This window comes from Dunckerocampus dactyliophorus, chromosome 1 (genome assembly GCF_027744805.1).
Source record: "Dunckerocampus dactyliophorus isolate RoL2022-P2 chromosome 1, RoL_Ddac_1.1, whole genome shotgun sequence".
Taxonomy (NCBI): Eukaryota; Metazoa; Chordata; class Actinopteri; order Syngnathiformes; family Syngnathidae; genus Dunckerocampus; species Dunckerocampus dactyliophorus.
The window spans coordinates 3,344,909-3,372,227 of record NC_072819.1 but is presented as its reverse complement, the minus strand read 5'-3'; the positions used below and the strand labels follow the sequence as shown (position 1 = coordinate 3,372,227).

The following is a 27,319-nucleotide window of genomic DNA, read 5'->3' as shown; positions in this document are numbered from 1 at the left end:
TTTAATACACAGATAAATCACAGATAGACACATAGAAATACAGATAATAGATAGCTAGATAGAAGGCAATTGTGTGTGTGTGTGTGTGTGTGTGTGTGTGTGTGTGTGTGAATGCTGAAGCGGAAGTGAAAATCTGTCGAAAAGATACAAGTGTTGAACAAGCAGATAGAGAAGGTTGGAATTCACATTTCTATGTAGTACAAACATCCCATAATGCACAGCCCCATCTTGCAATCGTCGAGCCGTTCAACCACGAGCATCACCTCATGTTGCAGTATAATAAAGCACGGCCCCATGTTGCAACTGTGTCATTCATCCAAGAGCGTCATCTCATGTTGTGGCATGATAATGCACAGCCCCATGTTGCAATTGTGTCGTTCATCCACAAGCGTCACCTCACGTTGCGGCAAGATAATGCACAGCTCCATGTTGCAATCGTTATTCATCCACGAGCATCACCTCATGTTGCAGTATAATAAAGCACGCCCCCATGTTGAAATGCTTGTGTCGTTCATCCACAAGTTTTACCTCATGTTGTGGCATGATAATGCACAGCCCCATGTTGCAATTATTATTCAATCACAAGCATCTCCTCATGTTGCAGCAGGATAATGCACGCCTGCATTTTGCAATCGTGCCTTTTATCCACAAGCGTCACCTCATGTTGCAGCATGATAATGCACAGCCCCATGTTGCAATCGTTATTCATCCACGAGCATCACCCTAATGTTGCAGTATAATAATGCACGGCCCCATGTTGCAATCGTTGAGCCGTTTATCCACGAGCATCACCTCACGTTGCAGTATAATGAAGCACGGCCCCATGTTGCAACTGTGTGATTCATCCAAGAGTGTCACCTCATGTTGCGACATTGTAATGCATGGCCCCATAGCGTAATTGCTGTGCTCATCATGCTGTTCACCCACAAGCATCACCTCATGTTGTGGCATGATAATGCACAGCCCCATGTTGCACCAATTGTGCTGTTTGTCCACGAGCATCACCTCATTTGCAGCTGGATAATCTGTGGACAAATGTGAGGACATTGAGGATACTGCTGGTATGTTTTATTGTCAAATGGAATTGTATTTGTGTTGAGATCAGTCAGTTTGCAGCAACAATTCGTGTATTTTCTGCATTTCTGTTTGGCCTGCACTATTAGTGAGTGGGTAGGACTTCAACTCAAGTTATACTGGGGTTTAAGCTCCCAGTCATGTGGGGATCAGGCTTGATTTAATCCTCCAGATAGAGAGTGAGGTTGTGTGTGTGTGTGTGTGTGTGTGTGTGTGTGTGTGAGAGAGAGAGATTGAGGTAGCTTGTTAGTGTTGTCCAACTGTTCTGAAGTTGCGGTACATTTTTGGGTCTGCAACAGGCAGAGAGCGACTACAGCTAATTCTTCCACTTCCTTTTTGTGCCTAACAAGAGTTTTAACACAGACTTGTCACCCAGAAGGTTGTTTGCTTTCCACTTTGGATGTAAGCCACACTCTGGACCGAACAAAATCTTGCAGTGAGCTGAGAACTACCTCATTTATCAAAAGCTTCAAGTCGTCTTTGAATTCTGGACTCCTTATACGAGTGTCAACAGATCTACAGTCCAGGTTTTAATTTCCACATTTTCAATGGCTCAGTCTGACTTCTGGCCCGAACCGGATCTGTCAAACTCCACCCTGGTCCATAGCCCCGTCACTTTCTGTTCAGATGCAAACACACCGAGCGGAAGAGAAAACAGGAAAGGAGAAGATGAGGAGGTCGAAGTCGCCGACGAGGTGGGGGAAGATGTTTTGCTGATGGCTGGACCAGCTGGAGAAGAAAGTCCAGAAAAAGGTGAAGAAAGAATCCTCCCAATGCCGCTGATACAAGGTGATGTGACAAAGGAGCAAGATGGGGATGGAGGAAGGCAGGAAGCCAGTGGAGTACAAGGAGAAAAAGTGCCAGAACCAAGAGGTGAACAGAATGAGAACTTGGACAGTGTCAAAGAAGAAGAAGCAGCTTTACTGACATCGACTGTCGAGATTGAAAAAGAGGGTAGAATCCCGGACGGGGACCTCAGAACTCAAAGTTTGTGTGACATTTCACGACTGGTAGAAGATGAAAACTGCCAACACAAAGACGCAGATGAAGCTGGGACTGGAAACGGCAGACGGCAAAATAGTATAGCACACGGCCAGCAAGATAAAGCATCCGGGGATGAGGAAAGCTTGCCGGCCAAGGAAAGATCGTCCCACATAAACACAGCGCCCGAATGTCTTATGCGTCACTGTATGTCATCGGGTGAAGGCCAAGATGACAAACGCCAGGAAGTAAGAGCAGATGTCATGGAGGAAGGTGAAAATGAGAGTGTCAGAGCATTAGAAGATCACCAGATGACCAAGGATGAAGATGCTCACTGTGTTCAAGCCTCAGATACAAATTCCCAGCAGTCCCATGAAGGGGCACCGACCACGGATGGAGTTGTTGTTCATGACCACGTAGAAGGCGCTCACGGTGTTCAAGGCTCAGCTGCAAATTCCCAGCAGAACCACGACAGTAGTGACTCGGAAGTTGCCGAGACATCTACCAGTTCAGAGGACCAAATGAAAGATGCTAGCACGGAGGTAGCCATGCAGGTAAAAGCCCGAGCAGTTTTGCCTGAAAGCTGGGTTATCATACCTGTGATGGAAGCCGCTGATGATCAGACCATTCAGCTGAGGGACACGGAGAAAAATAGTCAAACTACGGCCAGCACAGGTCAACAGGAATCTATCGATAGCATCTCACGGCAGGAGCTCCAGGAAAAGGAGATCCTGGAGGGCGTGAAGGTCCGCACGTCTGCTTCAGATGCAAAACCAAGACTGGAAACTGAAGACCCACCTGATCTTGCGCTGGCATCTTCTTTGAGTCAACTAGAGGAAGTGAGTTGGATTGGAGGAGTCAAGGAGATGGATGGAAACGGAGAATCGGATCGCATCGTTGAGCTTGAACACCAGGTTGAGGCTGTACCACAAAATGAAACAGAGCACGACTTTGGACTGGAGACAGATGTGGACCTGAGGCAGGGGCTTGATCGAGACAACACAGAAGAACCTGTGACCATTTTAGATGATGACGTCGAAGAGATAGACAAGACTCCAAGCACAGGGCTGGAGACGACTGTTCAAGGTGAACGTGTCCTGCCAAAAACCCACAAGCTTCAGGAGCTTCAAAACGACAAGTCGGACGCATGTGAAGAAGAGAGGCCAGCTGGAAATGAGTTAGACGTGGAGACAAACGGTCGAGTCAAAGAATTAAAGCAGGCCATGGAGAATGGGGTACTTTGTCCCGAGCCACGGCCGGTAAGGAACGAGGTGAAACTGTTGTCCACGAGGAGAAAAGACAACGCGTGGATTCAAACAGAGCAACCACAACAAGAGCGGAACGAGAGTCACCTGAAAACAGAAGAACCTTCCACGGATCATCTCAGTCTACCTGTGAGGGATGCATGGATGAAGGAGCTGAAGTCCGCCATCAAAGACGAGGTTCTGTCCAAAAAGAGAGACCAGCAAGTGAAGAAGAAGAGGGTGGTGCTTTTGGAGGACGGCCAGTCGTTTTTCCCCCAACGGGAGAAGCCGACAGAGAGAAGACAGGAGGCGTCACACAAAGCGGTGGACCGACCTTTGCTTCCTGTCCAGGAAGACACTACAAGAACACCACCAGACCAAGACCACGAGATCTCACTTTATGTCAAGGTAATGATAGAAACATTGACAATACCGAAAATCTTCAACCCAAGCAACCAACTCGGGGGTGTCCAAAGTGCCGCCCGGGGGCCATTTGTGGCCCGCCGCTGTTTGTTAATTGGCCCGCAGCACATTCCAACAATATCATTCAACAAGAACAAAAGGAACAATCAGCAGTCTTTTTACCAGAATGAAGTCAAAATATTAAGAGAAAAAAGTTGCGAAATAACGGGAGAAAATGTAATTTTGTGTACAACGTCGTCATATTATGAGGAAAAATAATATTTTAGTAGCATAGAGTTTAATTATTAATTTTTTAAAGTCATAAAATTATGAGAAAGTAACAAAACAAAATAAAGTTGGGATTTTGGGAAAATTAGGTTGGGCAAAAAGTTATAATATGTGAATAAAGTCATGATATTATGCAGAGAAAATTTATAAGAAGGACGTTGAAATAGTTGGAAAATATAAAAAAGCCCAGCAGAAATGGAAAAAACAGCTGTAATTTTACAAGAATAAAATCAAAATATTAAGAGGAAAAAAGTTGTATTTTAACAAGAAAAAAGTCCTCATTTTATGAAAATAAACGCATAATATTACGAGGAAAAATAATATCATTTTAGTAGCATAAAGTTCAATTATTATTTTTTTAAGTCAGAAAATTATGAGAAACTTACAAAACAAAATAAATCTGTATTTTCTCCAACCTAATTTTCCAAAAAGTGTAATAATATTATGGGAGTAAAGTCCAAATATTATGACAAGAAAATTTACAAGAAGAAAGTTGAAATAGTTGGAAAATTAAACAATAAATATAACATAATATTATGAGGAAAAATATTCATTTTAGTAGCATAGACTTGAGATATTTAAAAAAAAAACTATTCTTTTGAATTCCTATTATCACGAGAAACAAAGAAAACAAAATAAAGGTGTAACTTTTGGAGAATTAGGTTGGGGAAAATGTTGTAATATTATGGGAATAAAGTAATAATATCACAAGACAAACATGTACAAAAAGACAGTTGCAGTAATTGCAAAATAAAAAAAACACTGATAGCAGAAATGGAAAAAACTGCCGTCGTTCAAGTCAAAATATGAAGAAAAAAAGAGCTGCAATTTTATTTTTTGCAATTTATTTATTTTTTACCCACTTTTGCCATAGTTTTTTTTAGAATTTTCCTACTGTTTCAACATTCTTCTATTTTTTTTTTACCCATTTTTGCCATCGTTTTTTTTTTATTTCCTACTATTTTGACATTCTTATAGTTTTTTGGTTTTTTTACCCATTTTTGCTATACTTTTATTTTAAATTTTCCTAATATTTCAACATTCTTCTATTACCTTTTTTTTTTATACCCATTTTTGCCTTAGTTTTATTTTGAATTTCCTACTATTTTGACATTCTTATAGTTTTTTTTTTTTACCCATTTTTGCCATCGTTTTATTTTGAATTTCCTACTATTTTGACATTATTCCAGTTTTTTTTTTACCCATTTTTGCCATCGTTTTATTTTGAATTTCCTACTATTTTGACATTATTCCAGTTTTTTTTTTACCCATTTTTGCTATACTTTTATTTGAAATTTTCCTATTTCAACATTTTTCTATTTCTTTTTTTTTCTTACCCATTTTTGCCTTAGTTTTATTTTGAATTTTCCTACTATTTTAACATTCCTCTATTTTTAAAAACACATTATTGCCATAGTTTTGTTTAAAATTTTCCAACCATTTCAACCTTCTTTTGGTGTTTTTCTCTCATAAAATGATGACTTTATTCCCACAACATTCTAACTTTTTTTGCAGTCATGACAACTTTATTTAGTTTTGTTTGTTTCTCATAATTTTACGATTTAATATTACAATTTTCTGTAATGTTTCAACTCTTTGCTACTAAAATGACTCTCACTTTTCCTCATAAATGTCCTCATTTTAGTGTTGTAATAGTTTCCAACTATTACAACTTTCTTCTTGTAAATATTCTTCCGGTGATATTATGACTTTATTCCCATAATACTATCATTTTTTCCCCCAACGTTTTCCCCTCATAATCTTACAGCATTATTGTCGGAAAATTACAACTTTTTTCTCCTAATATTTGGACTTCATTCTTGTAAAATGACTTCTGTCCCCCCACCATTTCTTCCTGGACAGCCCTGCTTTAAGACTTTGAGAAACTGCGGCTTGTCTACTTATACAAGGGGCAGTAAATTCCATACAATGTACAAAAACAAGACAAAACAGTGAAAGAGTGGTGTTGTGGCTTTGCATCCCAGGTGAAGAAGCTAAAATAAAAAGTGTGTATTGTACGATTCCAGCACGTTGTGAATGCGTGGGAAACAAGCTGAGTGTTGTGGTGCTGGAGGTAGAGAGCTAATCTTTGCATTCTCCCTTGCTAAGCTGATTAGCCTGCTGCTGCTTGGCTTCAATTCATTCCAGGCTTTTCCAGCACCTTCCTGTGTCGGAACCAACAGTGAGCGTGGTCTGAGTGGGTGGAGCTTTCTCACCCCAACATCTTTCTGGCATCTCAGCTCGTTCCGTTGATCCGCTGCAGGTTTTTTGTTCGGATGATGTTTTTTTTCCATGTCAGTGTTAACATTTTTAAGAACAATTCTTTGATTTTTCAGTGTTAACTTGCTGGTTTTGACTTACAGCCAGGGGTAATAATGCTGTCATCAAGGTTCGGTACCTACCTCTGTCATTGTTTGGCTTCTTTTGGGTTGGTGCTAGCATGCAAACTGTTAGCATGTTAGCATTTTGGCTAATTTCCTCATGTCTAAAGGCTGATGTAGCCGGTCTGTGCTGACACTGGCTAAAAATAGATTCTGCGTTGTGTTCTTTGACGTGGTGAGTGACGAGGGGACAGCTGCAGTTCTCTTGCCAGCCAGAGGGGGGCGTTTATTCTCTGTGCACAACACATCAAATGAACAGCAACCTGAATAAGATTCATGCACACGTCTCCTAAAAAAAAAGAAAAACACACGAAAAACGAACTCCCCAAAACTAGCTTAATTAAAAGCAATAAGTTTCGTGAGTTCTCTTCAAATGCTGTACATAATACAGAGAGCACACAATGGCATGAAATGTCTCTTTTATTCACATTAACACATTCAAACGTCGTTGCTACCAGATTAACATACCTCTCCTCAGCAGTCCATCTTCTTCTTCTTCTTTTAGTTTAATGGCGGGTTGCAACCATGACTTGAAAAGGTGCATACCGCCACCTACTGTACCGGAGTATGTAACATGGGCCATATACAGTATCTTACTTTATGCTATCTTAGATAGTGAGGAGACTACTTATACTACTACTAATAATAATCCTAATAATAATACTTATACTAAAATATTCTAATACTTATCTATATTCTATGACATAATCCTGTGTCCTTCAAATATTCTATCACTGCCCTCTGTATATCTCTTACCCCCTCCCCACCTGTTCCTAAGATACCCTCAATGCTCCATTCCCTTCCTATCTTCTTAATTCTTTTCCTTAACGTTACACGTTCTTCCCTGTATCTCTTGCAGTGTAGTAATATGTGTTCTACGTTCTCTATACTTTTGCATTCCATACATACTTTTGATTTACATTTCCCTATCAAAAACATCTTGTCATTTAAGCCGGTGTGATTGAGCCTCATCCTAGTTAACACTATTTCCTCTTTTCTGTTTTTTCTCTTCACCCCTTGTGCACTGATAGATTTTTGTACTTTATAATACTTTCTCCCGCTACTACCCTCATCCCACCTATTTTGCCATTTCTCCATCATTTGTTTTTTGATTATTGCCTTTACTTCGCCTTTACCAGCAGGTATATCTATCATTTCATTCCTTCTAATTCCCATTTTAGCCATTTTATCTGCCACCTCATTCCCCTCCACCCCTACATGTGCAGGCACCCAGCAAAATCTTATGTCTATTTTTAACATGTGTAGTTGGAATAAGTTTTGATGTATTTCTAATAATAAATCCTCTCGACTTGATTCCATATTTTTAATACTATATAATGCTGCCAGAGAGTCCACACAGCATACCACTCTATCTGGTTTTATTTCCTCTATCCATTGCAAGCCTATAATAATTGCCATCATTTCTGCTGTATAAACCGAGAGCTGGTCAGGTAATCTTTTAATGATGCTATAATTCATTGTTGGTACATAGATTCCAATCCCCACCTTCCCGTCTTCGCTTTTTCATCCATCTGTATACATATCTAAGTAACCATAATATTTGTTTTTAATATATTGACTTGCCTTATGTCCTTTTTCATTATCTTTCCATTTATTTTTTAACTCTGTTATATGTATATCTACTTCAGGTTTCGGAAATAGCCAGATAGGAATATTGCTTATGGGTGTAGAATTATTAATATGTATATTTTTTATGTTATATTTATCTATTTTATCTTTAATTACCCACCCAAAGCTATTACTTTTAGTTGTATTATACTCCCAACATTCCTCCATCACATTCTTGGCCAGATGTCCATGCCTACATCCTTTAAGTCTACTCCAGTATGTCAACATAAGTTGATCTCTTCTCAGGTCATACGCTACTTCTCCTAACTCCACCTGCATTGCTTTCATTGGTGTTGATGTGATTGCACCTGTACATATCCTAAATGCTTTGTGAATATTTCTTTCTATTTTCATTAAATGTGTTTTAGCTGCAGCTCCATATACAAAACTTCCATAATCTATATTTGCTCTCATCAAAGCTCTATATATATATATATTAGTGACTGTTTATCTGCTCCCCACTCCTTACCCGTAACAGCTCTCATTAAGTTTATTATCCTCTTACATTTCTCTTCTACCTTTTCCACATGGGTCTTCCATGTGCCTTTCTGATCTAGCCACATACCAAGATATTTAAAATGATCTACTTTTATCATGTTTTGTCCATATAGCATCAGGTTCTGATTTTTTATGCCTTTTTTCCGGGTAATCGTCATGTAACATGTTTTATTAGGTGATAGCTTAAATCCCCAGTCATATGACCATTGTTCTATCTTCTTTATTGCTTCCTTCATTTTACTTGTCACATTTATAGAATCTCGTCCCCTTGCCCAAATCACTCCATCATCTGCATATAGGGCCGACCCAATCCTTCTATCCAGATTCATGAATATATCATTTATCATTATGTTAAACAAAACTGGACTAATTACACTCCCCTGTGGTATACCATTTGCTATACTGTATTCTTCTGACATCTCTGATCCTACTTTAACTTTGAACTTTCTGTCCGATATGAAATCAAGGACCCAGTTATAGAACCTACCTCTAATTCCCATCCTATTCATCTTAATCAATAAACCCTCCCGCCACATGGAATCATAAGCCTTTTCAATATCAAAGAATACAATATTCATCAACTCTTTCATTTTAAAGGTTTTCTCTATTTCATTACTTACTCTAACTACAGCATCCTCAGCAGTCCAGAAGGCGACTGAAGAGGAGCGCTCCAGAATGGCAGGAAATGACATCACAGCGATGTCAAAGTTCACACAACAAAAAGAACGCAAGTAAAATAAAGACTCCCCATAAAAAGGCTTTTAACAAAAAATACATACGTGAGAAATGAAAAATGAATTATTGGTGAAATTAAATTAACTGAATTAACACATCGGTTACACTAATACAGACACGGCATGATGTAGGAACACTATAGCCTTGGCACATTTGGTGCTAGCATGCTAACTGTTAGCATTTTGGCTAATTTCCTCATGTCTAAAGGCTAATACAGACACAGCATGATGTAGGGACACTATAGGACAGCCTTGGCACTTTTGATGCTAGCATGCTAACTCTTAGCATGTTAGAATTTTAGCTAATTTCCTCATGTGTGAAGGCTAACACAGACATGGCATGATGTAGGGACACTATAGGACAGCCTTGGCACTTTCCATACTTAGTGTGATCTTGCTAGTTTGCTCAGCTGGAATGTTTTTTTTTCCTGTTTGGAGGAATGATACTTTGTTTTAGTTTTTTTTAAATATTCTAGCTAGAGGCCGCACGGTGGCATCGTGGTTAGCATGTTGGCCACACAGTCAGAAGATTGGGAAGATCTGAGTTTGAATCTCCGTTGGGCATCTCTGTGTGGATTGCATGTTCTCCCCGTGCGTGTGTGGGTTTTCTCCGGGTACTCTGGTTTCCGCCCACATTCCAAAAACATGCTAGGTTAATTGGTGACTCTAAATTGTCCGTAGGTATGAATGTGAGTGTGAATGGTTGTTTGTTTATATGTGCCCTGTGATTGGCTGGCGACCAGTCCAGGGTGTATCCCGCCTGTCACCCAAAGTTAGCTGGGGATCTGCTCCAGCATACCCGCGACATAGAAGATGGATGGATGGATTCTTGATCTACAGTATGACTGCGTACGTTTTTGACGTTTATGTGTTAGGCCTGGGGTGTCCAAAGTGCGGCCAGGGGGCCATTTGTGGCTTTTTTACCAGAATAAAGTCAATACATTCAGAGAGAAAAGTCAAAACAAACCAAGCACAATAAAGTTGTCCATTTTGGAAAATTCGGTTGGGGGAAAAGTTGGGATGTTACAAAAATAAAGTGAAAATATAACAGGAATAAAGTCATAATATTATGAGAAGAGAATTTACACACATTATTAAATAAAGGAAAAAAACACCAGAAAAACGGTGAAAAAAGAGCAAAGAGTGAAGTAGACGTGAATAATATGTTTTTTCAGCTGTATGCCAAAGCTGACAAGGAGCTTTTCTTGAAATATGTTTCACTTTTTAGCATATTGGACAAAATATCAAGCAACACTTCATCAACACAAGGTCGAAAAGCAAAAAAGACCACTTTGACATGCATCATCCATTCAAAGCAAGACTTGATGCTTGGAGATCATTCATGCCTTCTTTTCTCTCTCTGTGTGTGTGTGTGTGTGTGTGTGTGTGTGTGTGTGTGTGTGTGTGTGTGTGTGTGTGTGTGGGGGTGTGTGTGTGTGTGTGTGTGTGTGTGTGTGTGTCTGTGTGTGTGTGTGTCTGTGTGTGTGTGTGTGTAGGCAGGGAGTGACGGGGAGAGCATCGGGAACTGTCCTTTCTCCCAGCGGCTTTTCATGATCCTCTGGCTCAAAGGAGTCATCTTCAACGTCACCACCGTCGACCTCAAGCGGTAACCGTGGCGCCTTGTTCGCTCGTGTTCGCTCGTGTTCGCTTGTGTTCGCTCGTGTGCGTGCTCGTGCCGTTGGAAAAAACGACTTTGTCCACGCAGACAACAGAACGAACGTCCCTACCGAGTCACGAGTCAAAGCACCCCGAAAACCAAGTGCAAAACCAACATAGAAAGATAAAATATATAAAACCTGTTTACCACCTTCTAAATACACTTAAAAATCATTAGAGCCCTCTAGACATGAAATAACACCCCTATAGTCACCTTTACACTCCTATTACCCAATATACAGAAGACATGATAAGAGAAAATAAGACACATTAGGTATAATAAACCTGTTTACCACCTTCTAAATACACTTTTTAACATTAGAGCCCTCTAGACATGAAATAACACCCCTATAGTCACCTTTACACTCCTATTACCCACTATAGTAAACATAATAAGAGAAAATAAGACACATTAGGGATAATAAACCTGTTTACCACCTTCTAAATATACTTTTGAACATTAGAGCCCTCTAGACATGAAATAACACCCCTATAGTCACCTTTACACTCCTATTACCCAATATAGGAGACATAATAAGAGAAAATAAGACACATTAGGGATAATAAACCTGTTTACCACCTTCTAAATACACTTTTTAACATTAGAGCCCTCTAGACATGAAATAACACCCCTATAGTCACCTTTACACTCCTATTACCCACTATAGTAAACATAATAAGAGAAAATAAGACACATTAGGTATAATAAACCTGTTTAGCACCTTCTAAATGCACTTTTTAACATTAGAGCCCTCTAGACATGAAATAACACCCCTATAGTCACCTTTACACTCCTATTACCCAATATACAGAAGACATGATAAGAGAAAATAAGACACATTAGGTATAATAAACCTGTTTACCACCTTCTAAATACACTTTTGAACATTAGAGCCCTCTAGACATGAAAAACACCCCTATAGTCACCTTGACACTCCTATTACCCAATATACAGAAGACATGATAAGAGAAAATAAGACACATTAGGTATAATAAACCTGTTTACCACCTTCTAAATACACTTTTGAACATTAGAGCCCTCTAGACATGAAATAACACCTCTATAGTCACCTTTACACTCCTATTACCCAATATAGTAGACATAATAAGAGAAAATAAGACACATTAGGGATAATAAACCTGTTTACCACCTTCTAAATACACTTTTGAACATTAGAGCCCTCTAGACATGAAATAACACCCCTATAGTCACCTTTACACTCCTATTACCCACTATAGTAAACATAATAAGAGAAAATAAGACACATTAGGGATAATAAACCTGTTTACCACCTTCTAAATATACTTTTGAACATTAGAGCCCTCTAGACATGAAATAACACCCCTATAGTCACCTTTACACTCCTATTACCCAATATAGGAGACATAATAAGAGAAAATAAGACACATTAGGGATAATAAACCTGTTTACCACCTTCTAAATACACTTTTTAACATTAGAGCCCTCTAGACATGAAATAACACCCCTATAGTCACCTTTACACTCCTATTACCCACTATAGTAAACATAATAAGAGAAAATAAGACACATTAGGTATAATAAACCTGTTTAGCACCTTCTAAATGCACTTTTTAACATTAGAGCCCTCTAGACATGAAATAACACCCCTATAGTCACCTTTACACTCCTATTACCCACTATAGTAGACATAATAAGAGAAAATAAGACACAGTAGGTATAATAAACCATTTCTGATGCTGTGCATTTCTGATGTTTTTTTGTGTCTTGCCTTGTCTTGTGTCGCCAGGAAACCTGCAGACTTACAGGACCTGGCTCCTGGTACCAACCCTCCATTCATGACCTTTAACGGCGAGGTCAAGGTGGATGTCAACAAGATAGAGGAGTTCCTGGAGGAGAAACTCACCCCCCCACGGTCCACAAACACACGCACACGCTAATAAAGCCTGGAATAGCTGTCCTCACCGTACTACGTGGTAGTAGTACTACCATGGTACTACTACCCTGGATTGGACCCCAGGATGCTGACACAGAAATAGGATCGTCCAAACAAGAAAACTAAAAATAAAAAAAAACATCTAAAATCAGCAGTCATTTTACAAGAATAAAGTCAAAATACCGACAGACAATAATCTGTAATCTAGATGTGATTTTACAAGAATAATGTCATCATATTATGCGGAAAAAGAATCTTATTTTAGTAGCATAAAGTAGAATTTAAAAAATTATTAAGTGCTAATATTGCAAACAACAAAAAAAAAGATAATTTTGGAAAATTAGGTCGTTAAATCTACAGTGTTACAAGAATAAAGTAAAAATATTAATCGGAATAAAGTCAAATTATTATGGGAATAAAGGGATAATATTATGGGAATAAAGTGATAATATTTGGGAATAAAGTTATAATATTATGGGAATAAAGTTATAATGTTATGTGAATAAAGTGATAATATTATGGGAATAAAGTTATAATATTATGGAAATAAAGTCATAATATTATGGGAATAAAGTGATAATATTATGGAAATAAAGTCATAATATTATGGGAATAAAGTGATAATATTATGGGAATAAAGTTATAATATTATGGAAATAAAGTCATAATATTATGGGAATAAAGTGATAATATTATGGGAATAAAGTTATAATATTATGGGAATAAAGTTATAATATTATGGGAATAAAGTCATAATATTATGGGAATAAAGTTATAATATTATGGGAATAAAGTCATAATATTATGAGAATAAATATTATTCTAATAAGGTCATACTATTATTGTAATAAAGTCAAACTATTGTGTAAATAAAGTCAAAATATCATTCGAATAAAGTCATAATATTATGAAAATAAAGTCAAAACATTATGGGAATAAAGTCATAATATTATGAAAATAAAGTCAAAATATTATGGGAATAAAGTTAAATATTATCAGAATAAAGTCAAAATATTGTGAGAATAAATATTATGGGAATAAAGTCATAATATTATGAGCACAAAGTCAAAATATTATGGGAATAAAGTTATAATATTATGTTAATAAAGTCATACTATTATTGCAATAAAGTCAAAATATTCTGGGAACAAAGTCATAATATTCTGGGAATAAAATGTATGAAGAAGAAGTTGAAATATTCGTAAAATGCAAAGGAAAAGAAGAGTGACTCATGTCATGTCGTGTGTAAGAAAGCTGATCTGTACTTTGTTGTGAGTAGTACAAGTATGGCGTGTATACTGTAACTTGGACAGTAAAGTGTGTTCCTGCCAGCAGCTACCCCCGACTGGCCGCTAAGCATCGTGAATCCAACACGGCGGGCATCGACGTCTTTGCCAAGTTCTCTGCTTACATCAAGAACGCCAGGAAGGACACCAACGAAGGTGGGACACACTTGGCCTCGTTTATCCGTCCCGGCGGCCTTCTAGCTCTTCCTTTTGCGTTCAGTCTTAGAGAAAGCCTTGCTAAAGTCTCTGCGCCATCTCGACCACTTCCTGCGGACGCCTTTACCCGACGAGATAGACGCCGACGCTCCGGGAGACGTCCCGGAGTCCAAAAGGAGCTTCCTGGACGGGCCTGAGCTCACCCTGGCTGACTGCAACCTGCTGCCCAAACTACACATCCTAAAGGTTCGCTCTTCATATTCCGTATTCTTATCATGCTTATTGTTAGCATTCATAGTCATTCTCATGCTTTTCTTTGGCTTTTCCAGGTGGTAGCCAAGAAATACCGCCGCTTTGACATCCCGGCCGACATGACGGGCGTTTGGCGCTACTTGAACTGCGCCTACCTGAGGGAGGAGTTCACCAGCACCTGCCCCGCCCACACCGAAATCGAGTTTGCTTACGTGGACGTGGCAAAAAAAATCCAATAGAAATACATGACACATATACCACACATATACCACACATATACTACGCATGTACTCCGCATGTACTACGCATATACTATCATGTCTGTGAGTGTTGTGTGATTTTGCTAAAAGCACACGCACGTGATTGTTTTCTACGCCACTGCAGTCAGCCACCATACCTGTGATTGTCATCATCTTATGGATCCGACACCTTGATAAAAGCCCCCTCCTGACTATTTGGGCTTTTTGATTGTACACGAGCGTGCCTTGTCCTCATCCCGTGACCTTGCATCCTACTATCCTAACCTCCGTTCGACCCATTCACTCCTCTAGTACACACACACTACCACTACTAGTACTACTGCTAGTGCTAGTACTGGTCCAGTACACACATACTGTAGTAATAGCTGACATATACTGTACATGAAAGGAAAGCATGCCTTTGATACAAGGTGCTTTTATGCTTCGTTGTTGATGGAAAACATCTGCAAATACAACGTGGAGATGAGATTCAGAGTCATCATGTTTCCAGGAAGTATGCCAAACAATCATGGATGAAATACGCCGGCAAGCAGGGGTGTCCAAAGTGCGGCCCGAGGCTGGTTTTTCGTATCGGTCCATTCACGGTACATTCTAAAAATATCATTCGACAAGAAAACTTTAAAAAATAAACAAAAACGCTGGAATTTTATGAGAATGAAGTCAAAATGTTAGGAGAAAAATGGAGTAATTTTAGGAGAATAAACTTGTTGAACTGTTGGAAAAAAAACTTTTACAATTTTTTTGTAATATTATCAAAAAAAGACAAAAAAATTGATTATTGGAAAATTAGGTTGGGGAAAAAGTTATGGAATTAAATTCAAAATATTATGGGAAGAAGTCATAATAATATGAGGAGAAAGAAAATTGGAATAGTTGGAAAAAAAAGAGCAACAGCAGAAATGGAAAAATCTGCTGTCATTTTACAAGAATAAAGTCAAAACATGAAGGGAAAAAGTCATATTCTAATGAGAAAAAGCTGTAATTTAAGAATAAATTCATAATATGAGGAAAAACAATGTCACTGTATTAGCATAGAGGTATTTTTTTAAAAGATGTTTTTCTTTAAAAGTCGGAATATGCGACTGTCAAAAAATGTGGGGGCAAAATTAGATTGGCTAAAATGTATAATATTATGGGAATAAAGTCAAAATACTATGGGAAGGAGCTCATAATAGGACAATATTAGGACTTTATTCCCATACAATTTGGACTTTATTATGAGAAACAGACAAAAGATTTTAATTATTGGAAAAGCAGGCCGGGGAAAAAGTTACAATATTATGGGAATAAAGTCAGAATATTACGAGGAGAACATTTACAAGAGCAAATATTTGAATAATTGAAAAAAAAGAGCAACAGCAGAAATGGAAAAAAAAATTTCAAGAATAACGTCCCAATTTTACGGGAATAAACTGGTAATATTATGAGGAAAAATAACACCATTTTATTAGCAGAGCGTTGAAATATTAAAGAAAAATACATGAAAAAAAAAGTTGAAATATTATGAGAAACAAGCAAACAAAAAAAGTTGTAGTTTTTGGAAAATTAGGTGGGGGAAAAGTTACAATATTGTGGGAATAAGTTGAAAATATTATTGGAATTAAAAAAGAAAAAAATTTACATGAAGAAATTTGAAATAGTTGGAAAAAAAGACAAAAGAAACAAGTTGTAATATTATTTGAAAAAAAAAAACTCAATACATTTGTCATTTTTGGAACATTAGGTTGGGAATAAGTCATAATATTATGAGGAGAAAATTTACAAGAAAGTTGAAATAGTTGGAAAATGAATCATAAAAATGGCTGTAGTGTTATGAGAATAAAGTCCAAATATGAAGAAAAAGACAAGAAAAAATGTAGCAATTTTATGAGAATAAACTAGAAATATTATGAGGAAAAATAACATCATATTATTAGCATAGAGTTGAAATATTAAAGAAAACAGACGTTATTTTTGGAAAGTCGTAATATTATGGGAAACAAAAAAAAGGTTGTCATTTTTAGAAAATTAGGTTGGGGGAAAAGTTATAATATTATGGGAATAAAGTCAAAATATTGGAATAAAAAAAAGAAGAAAATTTGAAATTACATTTCAAGTAGTTGGAAAATAAATTTTAAAAAAGTTGTAATATTATGAGAAGCAAACAAACAAAAAGTTGTAATTTTTGGAAAACTAGGCTGGGGGAAAAGTTATAATATTATAGGAATAAAGTAAAAATATTACGAGAAGAAAATTTACAAGAACAAAGTTGAACTATTTGGAAAATGAATTTTAAAACTGGCTTTATTTTTATGAGAAAAAGTCTAAATATGAAGAAAAAACAATAAAAAAATGTTGCAATTTTCCGAGAATAAACTAGTAATATTACGAGGAAAAATAACATCATTTTATTTGCATAGAGTTGAAATATGAAAGAAAACAGACGTTATTTTCTTAAAGTCATAAAGTCATGGGCAACAACAAAAAAGTTGTCATTTTTGGAAAACTAAGTTGGAGGAAAAGTTATAATATTATGGGAATAAAGTCATAATAATATTGGAATAAAAAACGAAGAAATTTGTTGGAAATGTAAAAAAACAACAACAAGTTGTAATATTTTGAGAAACAAACAAAAGAAAATGAAGATCGCATTTTGAGAAGATTTGGTTGGGGAAAAAGTCCTAATAAAACAATTACCAGGAGAAAGTTGATTAAAAGAGTTGATTAAAAAAAGCTGCTATTTTATGAGAGTAAAGTCAAAATCAAAATGTTGCATTTTTCTGAGAATAAAGTGGTAACATTATGAGGAAAAATAACTTTTTTTATTAGCATGGAGTTGAAATATGAGAGAAACCAGATGGCAACAGCGCTAACATTAAGTATGAGCAATCCTTCCTGGTCTGTGTTGCTGTTGTGAGATGAAATGAGGCGCCAGGGGGGACATGAGGGACATGAGGGACATGAGGGACATGAGGGACATGAGGGACGCGGGCGTCTACTGGAGACATCCCATCATGGCGGGGGTGATGTCTTGCGGCGTGGGGGCTATTTTGGTCACGGCCAAGAGGAAGGCGTTTGGGTAACGGTAGTACTGGTGGCCCTTGAACACGTCCACGCCTTCCGGGCCGCACATAGCGGCGTCGACGTCGGACAGCGGCAGGGGAAAGTCTCGGGTCACGGCTCTGGGCGTGGCGGTGAGGTCCACGTCACGAATCCTGTTTCCTGCAGACACGCCCGATGCTTGGTGAAATCATCGTCATCATCGTCACGGAGGAAGAGTGGGAGTACCTTGGATGACGTGCACCGTGTGCTCGTTGGGACACAGGAAGGCGGCGTCCACACGTCCCTCAATGCCCAACTCCTCCTTCAGGGATTTGGGGTAGCCCTCCACGAGGGTGTAGTGCGCCTCCGACTTAAAGATGAACACCTGATCGTCCTGCCGGGACACCACACACACACACACACGCACACACGCACACGCACACACGCACACACGCACACACACACACACACACACACACACGTACTTCTACATATCTCATATATATTTAGATTATTATATATTTATTTATAACTTCTATTCTATTGTATTTATTTCTAGAAATATGTCTATATTTCTATGATTCTTATATTGTTTCTAGTTATACGTATTCAACATGTGAATGGTATATTTATCGTGCTAATGTTTTTTATATTTATTTGATCATTTTTATTTACTTTTATTTTTAATTAGGGTAGATGGTCATTTTTAGTTTAGTTTGAATGTATTTGAAATGATTTGTTACATTTCAAAATGATGACATTTGAATGACTAAAAATGATCGATTATTTATTGTTTATTTGTTAATGATCATTGAAATAATGTATACTATTATATATATGTATATATATAATATTTAGTCATGTTAATATATAATAATATGCATTTGTATGATTATTAGATTATTTAATATGTTTTCTTATATTCATATTCATATTAATGTATTTCATTATGAATTCTAATGTCATGTATTTGATTTATTTTTATTTTTAATCAACTTATTATATACATTTTATTATCATTTTATTTTTTGAATATTTTTTATTTTTATGTTATTATGAAATTATTAAATGTGAATGAATTATAATTAATAGTTTATTTAATTAATATGAAATGATAATATTATTTTATTATTATATCATACTTTTATTATTATAATAATTGATTATATTCTATTTTTTATAGATTTGAACATCATGTATTTGATCGAGGAAAAGGCTTCTTGAGACGTCATCTGTACTTCTGTGTAGAAGGTGTCGGACGTTTCGCTCCTCATCCGAAGAGCTTCGTCAGCAAACTAATAAGTGCTGGTAGCTTAGGCCTTAAATACAGTAAGAGTGGGCGGAATTGGTGTGCCAACACCCTCCTCCTATTGGTTCGTTACACTAAGCCTGCATTCCTCATCTTTACAGTGGTATAATCCTATCCTGTTATTCACACCTACGATAAAAGGGAAGTGTCGCTCCCTGAATTGGGTATGAACGACTCTGATACTGGCTTGTTAGCATCTATTGTTCTGGCTCGGCCCTGCCTTCACCTCATTTGCAAGACTAAGAGCTGTGGGTTTTGGTCTTTTTGGTTTTAGTCTTGCAAATGAGGTGAAGGCAGGGCCGAGCCAGAACAATAGATGCTAACAAGCCAGTATCAGAGTCGTTCATACCCAATTCAGGGAGCGACACTTCCCTTTTATCGTAGGTGTGAATAACAGGATAGGATTATACCACTGTAAAGATGAGGAATGCAGGCTTAGTGTAACGAACCAATAGGAGGAGGGTGTTGGCACACCAATTCCGCCCACTCTTACTGTATTTAAGGCCTAAGCTACCAGCACTTATTAGTTTGCTGACGAAGCTCTTCGGATGAGGAGCGAAACGTCCGACACCTTCTACACAGAAGTACAGATGACGTCTCAAGAAGCCTTTTCCTCGATGGACAACTCCTGTACGACTGAGAGCCTACACAGACATCATGTATTTGATTTATTTTTTTATTTTTAATCTACTTTGATTGATTTCATATATTTGTTGTATTGGAAAATGTTTATTTGTGAATTATCATTAAAATGAGTGATGTTATTATGACTCATATGTCTAAATATCAATTTATATGTCCATTTATATGAAAACGCATCCTGTATGTATCACATGCAATTATCATCTCATTTCTCATGATAAATATGTCATATTTAGAGTATTCTTGCATGTATTTTCTTCTACGTTCCATTTGAAAATGAATCCAATTGGATGGTAAAAAAAGAAGGGTGTATTTTTGATAGTTTATGTGTGAACGGATGATGAATGAAAGTGTGTAATCATAATCGTGTACATTGTGCATAGTGGAGTGTGTGGCGGACCTTCATCATGTAGATTTTGTCGGCGTAGGAGAAGACGGCGTCCACCCCGTGGCTCATCTCCTTCCAGGTCCTGCTGATGGGGAAGGCGTGCAAACCGTCCCGCTGGGTGTCCAGACGCATGTACATCTCACCTGTGGAGTCACGTCACCTTCAACTTCCAGACATCGTTTGCTTTCACGCTTTCATGCTTTCATGCTTTCATGCTCTCATCTGTTGATTGACTGATTGATTGATTTATTGATGTGACACCAGTGAGCGTACCTGCAAACATATATTTCTTGCCTGCGTCGTCCGTGGTGATGGCGTCCAGTTGAACTTGGCTGCACTTCGGCACTTTATAATCACCGCCGTGGCCTGCGAGGTCACACGCGGCAACGCACGACAACAACGACAACAGCAACAATGGGCAAATGAGCAGTCATTTTACAGGAATAAAGTCAAAATATTCAGAGAAAAAAAAATTTTAGGAGCATAAAGTTAAAATATTTTATATTTTACAAGAATAAAGTCAAAATATTCAAAGAAAAAAAACCCGAAATTTTAGGAGCATAAAGTTAAAATATTTTACATTTTACAAGAATAAAGTCAAAAATATTCAAAGAAAAAAAAACAAATTTTAGGAGCATAAAGTTAAAATATTTTATATTTTACAAGAATAAAGTCAAAAATATTCAAAGAAACCCCCCCCCCAAATTTTAGTAGCTTAAAGTTAAAATATTTTAAATTTGACAAGAATAAAGTCTAAATATTCAGAGAAAAAAAATTATAGTAGCATAAAGTTAAAATATTTTACATTTTACAAGAATAAAGTCAAAAATATTCAAAGAAAAAAACCCAAATTTTAGGAGCATAAAGTTAAAATATTTTATATTTTACAAGAATAAAGTCAAAATATTCAGAGAAAAAAAAATTATAGTAGCATAAAGTTAAAATATTTTACATTTTACACGAATAAAGTCAAAAATATTCAAAGAAAAAAACAAATTTTAGGAGCATAAAGTTAAAATATTTTACATTTTACAAGAATAAATTCAAAATATTCTGAGCAAAAAATTCTTTTTTAGTAGCATAAAGTTAAAATATTTTACATTTTACAAGAATAAAGTCAAAATATTCTGAGAAAAAAAAATATAGTAGCATAAAGTTAAAATATTTTATATTTTACAAGGATAAAGTCAAAACATTCAAAGAAAAAAAAAACAAATTTTAGGAGCATAAAGTTAAAATATTTTACATTTTACAAGAATAAAGTCAAAAATATTCAAAGAAAAAAACCCAAATTTTAGGAGCATAAAGTTAAAATATTTTATATTTTACAAGAATAAAGTCAAAATATTCAGAGAAAAAAAAATTATAGTAGCATAAAGTTAAAATATTTTACATTTTACACGAATAAAGTCAAAAATATTCAAAGAAAAAAACAAATTTTAGGAGCATAAAGTTAAAATATTTTACATTTTACAAGAATAAATTCAAAATATTCTGAGCAAAAAATTCTTTTTTAGTAGCATAAAGTTAAAATATTTTACATTTTACAAGAATAAAGTCAAAATATTCTGAGAAAAAAAAATATAGTAGCATAAAGTTAAAATATTTTATATTTTACAAGGATAAAGTCAAAACATTCAAAGAAAAAAAAAACAAATTTTAGGAGCATAAAGTTAAAATATTTTACATTTTACAAGAATAAAGTCAAAATATTCAAAAGGAATATAATATGCTCGGGACCCCCGCCCTGTTGAGCTCACCAAAGTTGGGGCAGGTCATGAAGTAACGGCGGGCGTCCTTGGGGTAGGACGCGTTGACGTGTCCTGACAGCGGGTGGAATCTGGTGAAGTTGTGTGCGTGGAAGCAGTAGTAGTGCTCCAGCCAGCGCAACACCGACGTGCACGCCGGCAGCTGCGACCACGTCTTCTTCTTCACCGACCTCGTGCTGATGTCGTACACGTGCACGTCCTGGCCTGTCAAGGACAACAGGGTCACATGTTGTTCACATTGTGTGTGTGTGTCTGTGTGTGTGTGGGGGGGGCCCAAATATTTCTACTTTCGTCGTAACTAACCTTTGCAAGTTCTCTTCTTGTAATATTATAACTTAATTCCCAAAATATTCCCATATTATTATCACTTTATTGCCGTAATATTATGACTTTATTACCATAATATTATGACTTTATTCCCATAATGTTAAGACTTTATTCCCATAATATTAAGACTTTATTCCCGTAATATTATGACTTTATTCCCATAATATTATGACTTTATTCCCATATTATTATCACTTTATTCCCGTAATATTATAACTTTATTCCCATAATATTATGACTTTATTCCCATAATGTTAAGACTTTATTCCCATAATATTAAGACTTTATTCCCATAATATTATGACTTTATTCCCATATTATTATCACTTTATTCCCATAATATTATAACTTTATTTCCATAATATTATAACTTTATTCCCATAATATTATGACTTTATTCCCATAATATTGTTGTTTGAATATGGCTTTTTCTTGTAACATTTGGACCTGTTTTTATTCATTTTCCAACTATTTCAACTTTCATCTTGTAGATTTTCTTCTTGTTTTGTTATGATTTTATTCCCATAAAATTATGACTTTATTCCCATAAAACTCTAACTCTATTCCCATCAGTTTTTTTCCCCTTACCCTTGAAGAAGAGAACCGAGTCGGTGGTGCACTCTCCTTTTGGACACTCCACGGCTGCATCCAGGTGTGACGGGATTCCCGGGAAGTCGTCCTGTATGGATTTGGGATAGCCGTCCTCCAGAGACTGGTTGTAGTAGCGGAACACCTTGTCGCCCTGGAGGACAAAAGGCAGCTCACGCCACGTCGCCCCGTCAAGTCTTATGTGCTCATACCTGGAAGAAGTAGATGTGGTCGTGGTGGTCTGGCTTCTCCGTGTCGTGCATGCGGAACGCGGCGTCCACGCCCTGGCCGAGCTCCTTGAAGGATCGACTGGAGAGCTGGGCTGGACCGTGGAAGCCCTTCCATAGGTGGGCACCTGCCAGGAACATCAGGTACATGTCTTTACCAGCGGACTCGAGCAAAGACTAAGTTACTTTCCTGTGATGGAATTCTTCATGACACACTCTATCACGTTCTCTGACTGTTTGCTTCTTCTGCCACGTTTAAAAGTCGGGGGTGTCCAAGGTGCAGACGGCCGACGGCCATTTGCACCCCTGCCGCTGTTTTTTTACTGGCCCGCGGGTGCATTCTAAAAATATCATTTAACAAGAAAACGAGAAAAAACAGCAAAAATGGAAAGATCAGCAGTCATTTTACAAGAATAAAGTCAAAATATTAAGAGAAAAAAAGTCGTATTCCAACCAAAAAAGCTGAAATAAAAAAAAAAAAAAAAAATGTTATTTGCTCTCATTTATTTTCTTCATGATGAGAAACAAACAAAACAAAATAAATGTGTAATTTTGGGAAAAAAAAGGTTGGGGAAAAAGTTATAATATTATGGGAATAAAATCTAAATAATATCACAAGAAAATAATTTCAAAGAATGTAGAAATATTAGGAAAAAAAACAACAACAGCAAAAATGGAAAAAATCTGCGGTAATTTTACAAGAATTGAGTCAAAATATTAATAGAAAAAAGTTGTCATCTAACAAAAAAAGGCGTCATTTTACGAGAATAACGTCGTAATCTTATCAGGAAAAATAACGTCATTTTAGTGGCATGGAGCTGAAATATTAAAGAAAAAAAGTCCGAATAATATTAGAAAGAAAACAAAAAAAATTGTCATCTTTGGAAAATTTGTTTGGGCAAAAAGTCAAAATATTATGTGAATAAAGTCATAATATTTTGAGAAAAAAATTCACAAGAAAAAAGCTGGAAAAACACCGGAGCAGAAATGAGAAAAAACTGCTGTAATTTGACAAAAATAATGTCAAAATATGAAGACAAAAAAGTCATATTCTAATGGGAAAAGAGGCACAATTTTACAAGAATGAACTGGTAATATGAGGAATAATGTCATTTTAGCAGCATAAACTTGAAATATTAAAGAAAAAATATGTTTTTTTAAAGTTGAAATATTATGAAATAAACTAAATGAAGTTGTAGGTTGTGGAAAAAGTCTAAATATTATGAGAAGAAAATTTATGGGAAGATTGAAATATAGAAGTTGATATTCCGGTAGTTGGAAAATTGTAGACAAAAAAAAAAAGAAGAAAAAAATCTGCAGTAATTTTGCAAGAATAAAGTCCAAATATTAACAAAAAATAGCTGCAATTTTAGGAGAATTAACACATAATATTATGAGAACAAAAGATTTTAGTCGCATAGTGTTGAAATATAAAAAAAAAAAAGACGTTATGTATTAAAGTTGTCCTATTAGGAAAAACAAAACCAAAAAAAAGCTGTAATTTTACAAGAATAAACCCGTAATATTATAAAGAAAAAATAACGTCATTTTAGGAGCACAGCATTGAATCATTAAAAAAAATATATGTTTTTGGTTTTTTTCAAAGTAAAGTTGGAATTTTTGGAGAATTCCGTTGAGGAAAAAGTTATCATATGATAGGAATAAAGTCATAAGTTGACATAGTTGGAAAAAGAAAAGAAAAAAAACAGCAAAGAGTGAAGTCGAAATGAATAATGTGTTTTATCATCTGTACGACAAGGCGAGGAAAGGGTTTGGACGCGCCCGCTTGAAGTGCTTGTCTTGTGTTTTTTGCTTGTTGGGGTTACGTGCACGTATAGCATGTGCATATTGACACAAGCGGGGTTACCGTAGCAACACAAAGGCAAGGACGCCGCCCCCTGCACTGGGGGCCGTAGGGTTTACCGGGTTATGAAGATTATTGAGGTCGTGGAATGAGTAAGGCGGGAAAGTGAGGTGAATGTGGTGCAGGTGTGAAAAGAGAGTTACCTTTGAAGAAGAGCGTGTTTCCTTTCTCGTCCGGTGTGATGGCGTCAAATTCGATCCCATCACATCGCTCGGGCGCGCCTTCCTCTTTATTAGAAAATCAACACACCGTACACTCCATATTAGTCTCCGTACTGTACACCATGCTCTGTGGACGTGTATGTTTATTAGTGTTTATTTTCATATACACCACAGCATATCATAAATACATCAGATCATCTTACTGCATATTTCCTTCTTTTTAAGTCATATTTATGGTATTATAGTTTGATTACATTTTGCAATTGGTTTAAATGATGGCATTTTTATTATTTGCGTTCGGCGTACCGTGACTGTCACATTCCACACGAGAAGTACCAGGAGGAGTTCTGGTTCCTGGTCTTTCTTGTCCTTGACCGTCCACACACCAACAATGTCCACTGGAACCATGACACTGCAACGTACAATAACCTTTAATAAAACATATTATATAGCAAAGACATGATGTTTTTCATATATTTAAGTATGTACCTGTTGAGGTGTGTATTGTCCGTTAGCATCACATTGAGGTACAAACGCTCCCACTAGAGGATAACCTTCTGGACTGCTGGTCTGGACACTGTCCCTGTGATGCTCACAGTGGCTTTTAAGACGTTCGTCTGGGGATGGAAAATGGAAGCACCAACATTCAAACAATGTTCACACTCATCAAATATTAGGGTATGTTATATAAAATTAATATTATACAAAAAGGTTTCATTTCCTTAATAATTATCCAAAATTATATAAAACATGTTTATTATATATATATTAATATTTATACATAATCACATATAAAAATGACAAAAACATTTAATTAATTTGAATATATGTTTATATTTTACTGTATATATTACATTAATTTATTTTTAAAAAATATGTTTCAAATATTTTTAAATAATGAATTGTGTAATGTCTTATTAACTTAATAAATGATTTATTAAATTAAACTGTATTTGTATAATGTATGTATGTTATATGTTCAGACTTTATGGACAGGTTATTATATTATATTATATTTATACGTTGTTATAATCCCAAATGCCCGATCCCAAGAACATCTTTTACATTTTTTTTGCGCGAGAGGCAAAAAGAGGTGATGGATTTCACTTCACTGCAGTTTTAAGCCGTAAAACTGGCCACAAGGTGGCAGAAGTGCACCTGATAAGAGCTCGGCAGGGATCATTTTCGATGAAGAATCACGCGTGACAGGAAGGAGGAAGGAGTGTGGCCGTGCAGAAGGTTACGCATTGTAGGGAAATTTTAACGCACGCACACGCGTGCGCACACATGCAGTTCAGTTCCAAATGTGAAAATTGTAACGAGTTCATGGTATATTTGTAAATAAGTGGTTATTTTCAGGTCAAACACCCCTTTTCTCTGTTGTTTTTGTTGTTTTATGTAGGTTTGGATGTTTTTCCTCCCTTCATAATAAAAAGATTCATTGAAAAACGGCATTTTGTGTTGAGTTGTGTTGTGATTGACTAATATTTCCATTTGTTTTTTAATGATCTGAAACATTTCGGCGTGACAAACATGCTGTCAAATACATGCAGCTTATTATTCTTATCTGGTGATGATATTCTCATACCCACCTTCTACTGGACGACCTGCAGGGAGCCTGTTTACGAGAAACAAACACAACAAAAACAGAACAAGAAGAGTGTTGCAATGATACAAAAGTCCGCATTTCAGGTCAAGGGAGGTTGAATCAGCATCTTGCATGACTCCTATTTGCTCAATCGAACCACTTTGTAAACAACAGTGAACAAGCAATCATTGCTCACTGCACAGAAAAGTGAAAAAACACACACTGTAAAATTCCTAATCATTATTCTTAAGAGCAAACACCTTATTATGATATATTAAGAACATGTATTGTCATTGAGGTAGTCTGTGTGTGTGTGTGTGTGTGTGTGTGTTTACAAGACCTGAAGGAGACGAACAACATCACAACTGGAGTTATGCGACATGACGACCTTGCAGATGATGCGCGTTATGAATAAGAATCGAAAGCGAGATGACTTACACCGACGCGGCGCCGGTCAGGCCGAGCGCGAGGCCCAAGAAGCAAAGAGCGGCGAGCGGCTTCATGCTGAGCGATCCCGATCGCTCGCCCTCCCGCTCACGTGCGCTTTTATACCTGCAAAAAGTGCGCCTTTGCATGTTTGCACAGGTGAGTCATGACCACGGGGCCACTTGTTCCCCACCTGCTGGAATGTTTGGAGTCGCTTTGTCATGTCATTGTATGACAGAGTGTCTCCAAACT

The 27,319-nt window shown here is 36.6% G+C and overlaps 2 protein-coding genes across 2 annotated transcripts; one reads left to right on the top strand and one right to left on the bottom strand.

Moving 5' to 3' along the window:
- Positions 1–1,253: 1,253 nt before the first annotated feature.
- On the top strand, positions 1,254–18,574 carry LOC129173451 (uncharacterized). The gene is made up of 6 exons (XM_054764437.1): positions 1,254–3,707; positions 10,728–10,837; positions 12,657–12,782; positions 14,139–14,245; positions 14,310–14,491; positions 14,575–18,574. Exons 1-6 carry the CDS (start codon positions 1,623–1,625, stop codon positions 14,734–14,736), a joined length of 2,772 nt encoding a protein of 923 aa, XP_054620412.1. The 5' UTR covers positions 1,254–1,622; the 3' UTR covers positions 14,737–18,574.
- Positions 17,537–27,240, bottom strand: hpxb (hemopexin b). The gene is made up of 12 exons (XM_054766778.1): positions 27,080–27,240; positions 26,646–26,671; positions 25,543–25,670; positions 25,360–25,465; positions 25,036–25,119; positions 23,014–23,156; positions 22,802–22,955; positions 21,878–22,090; positions 20,391–20,483; positions 20,130–20,260; positions 18,025–18,172; positions 17,537–17,958 (listed from the first exon to the last, which is right to left on the bottom strand). Exons 1-12 carry the CDS (start codon positions 27,214–27,216, stop codon positions 17,732–17,734), a joined length of 1,590 nt encoding a protein of 529 aa, XP_054622753.1. The 5' UTR covers positions 27,217–27,240; the 3' UTR covers positions 17,537–17,731.
- Between the last annotated feature and the right edge of the window lie 79 nt (positions 27,241–27,319).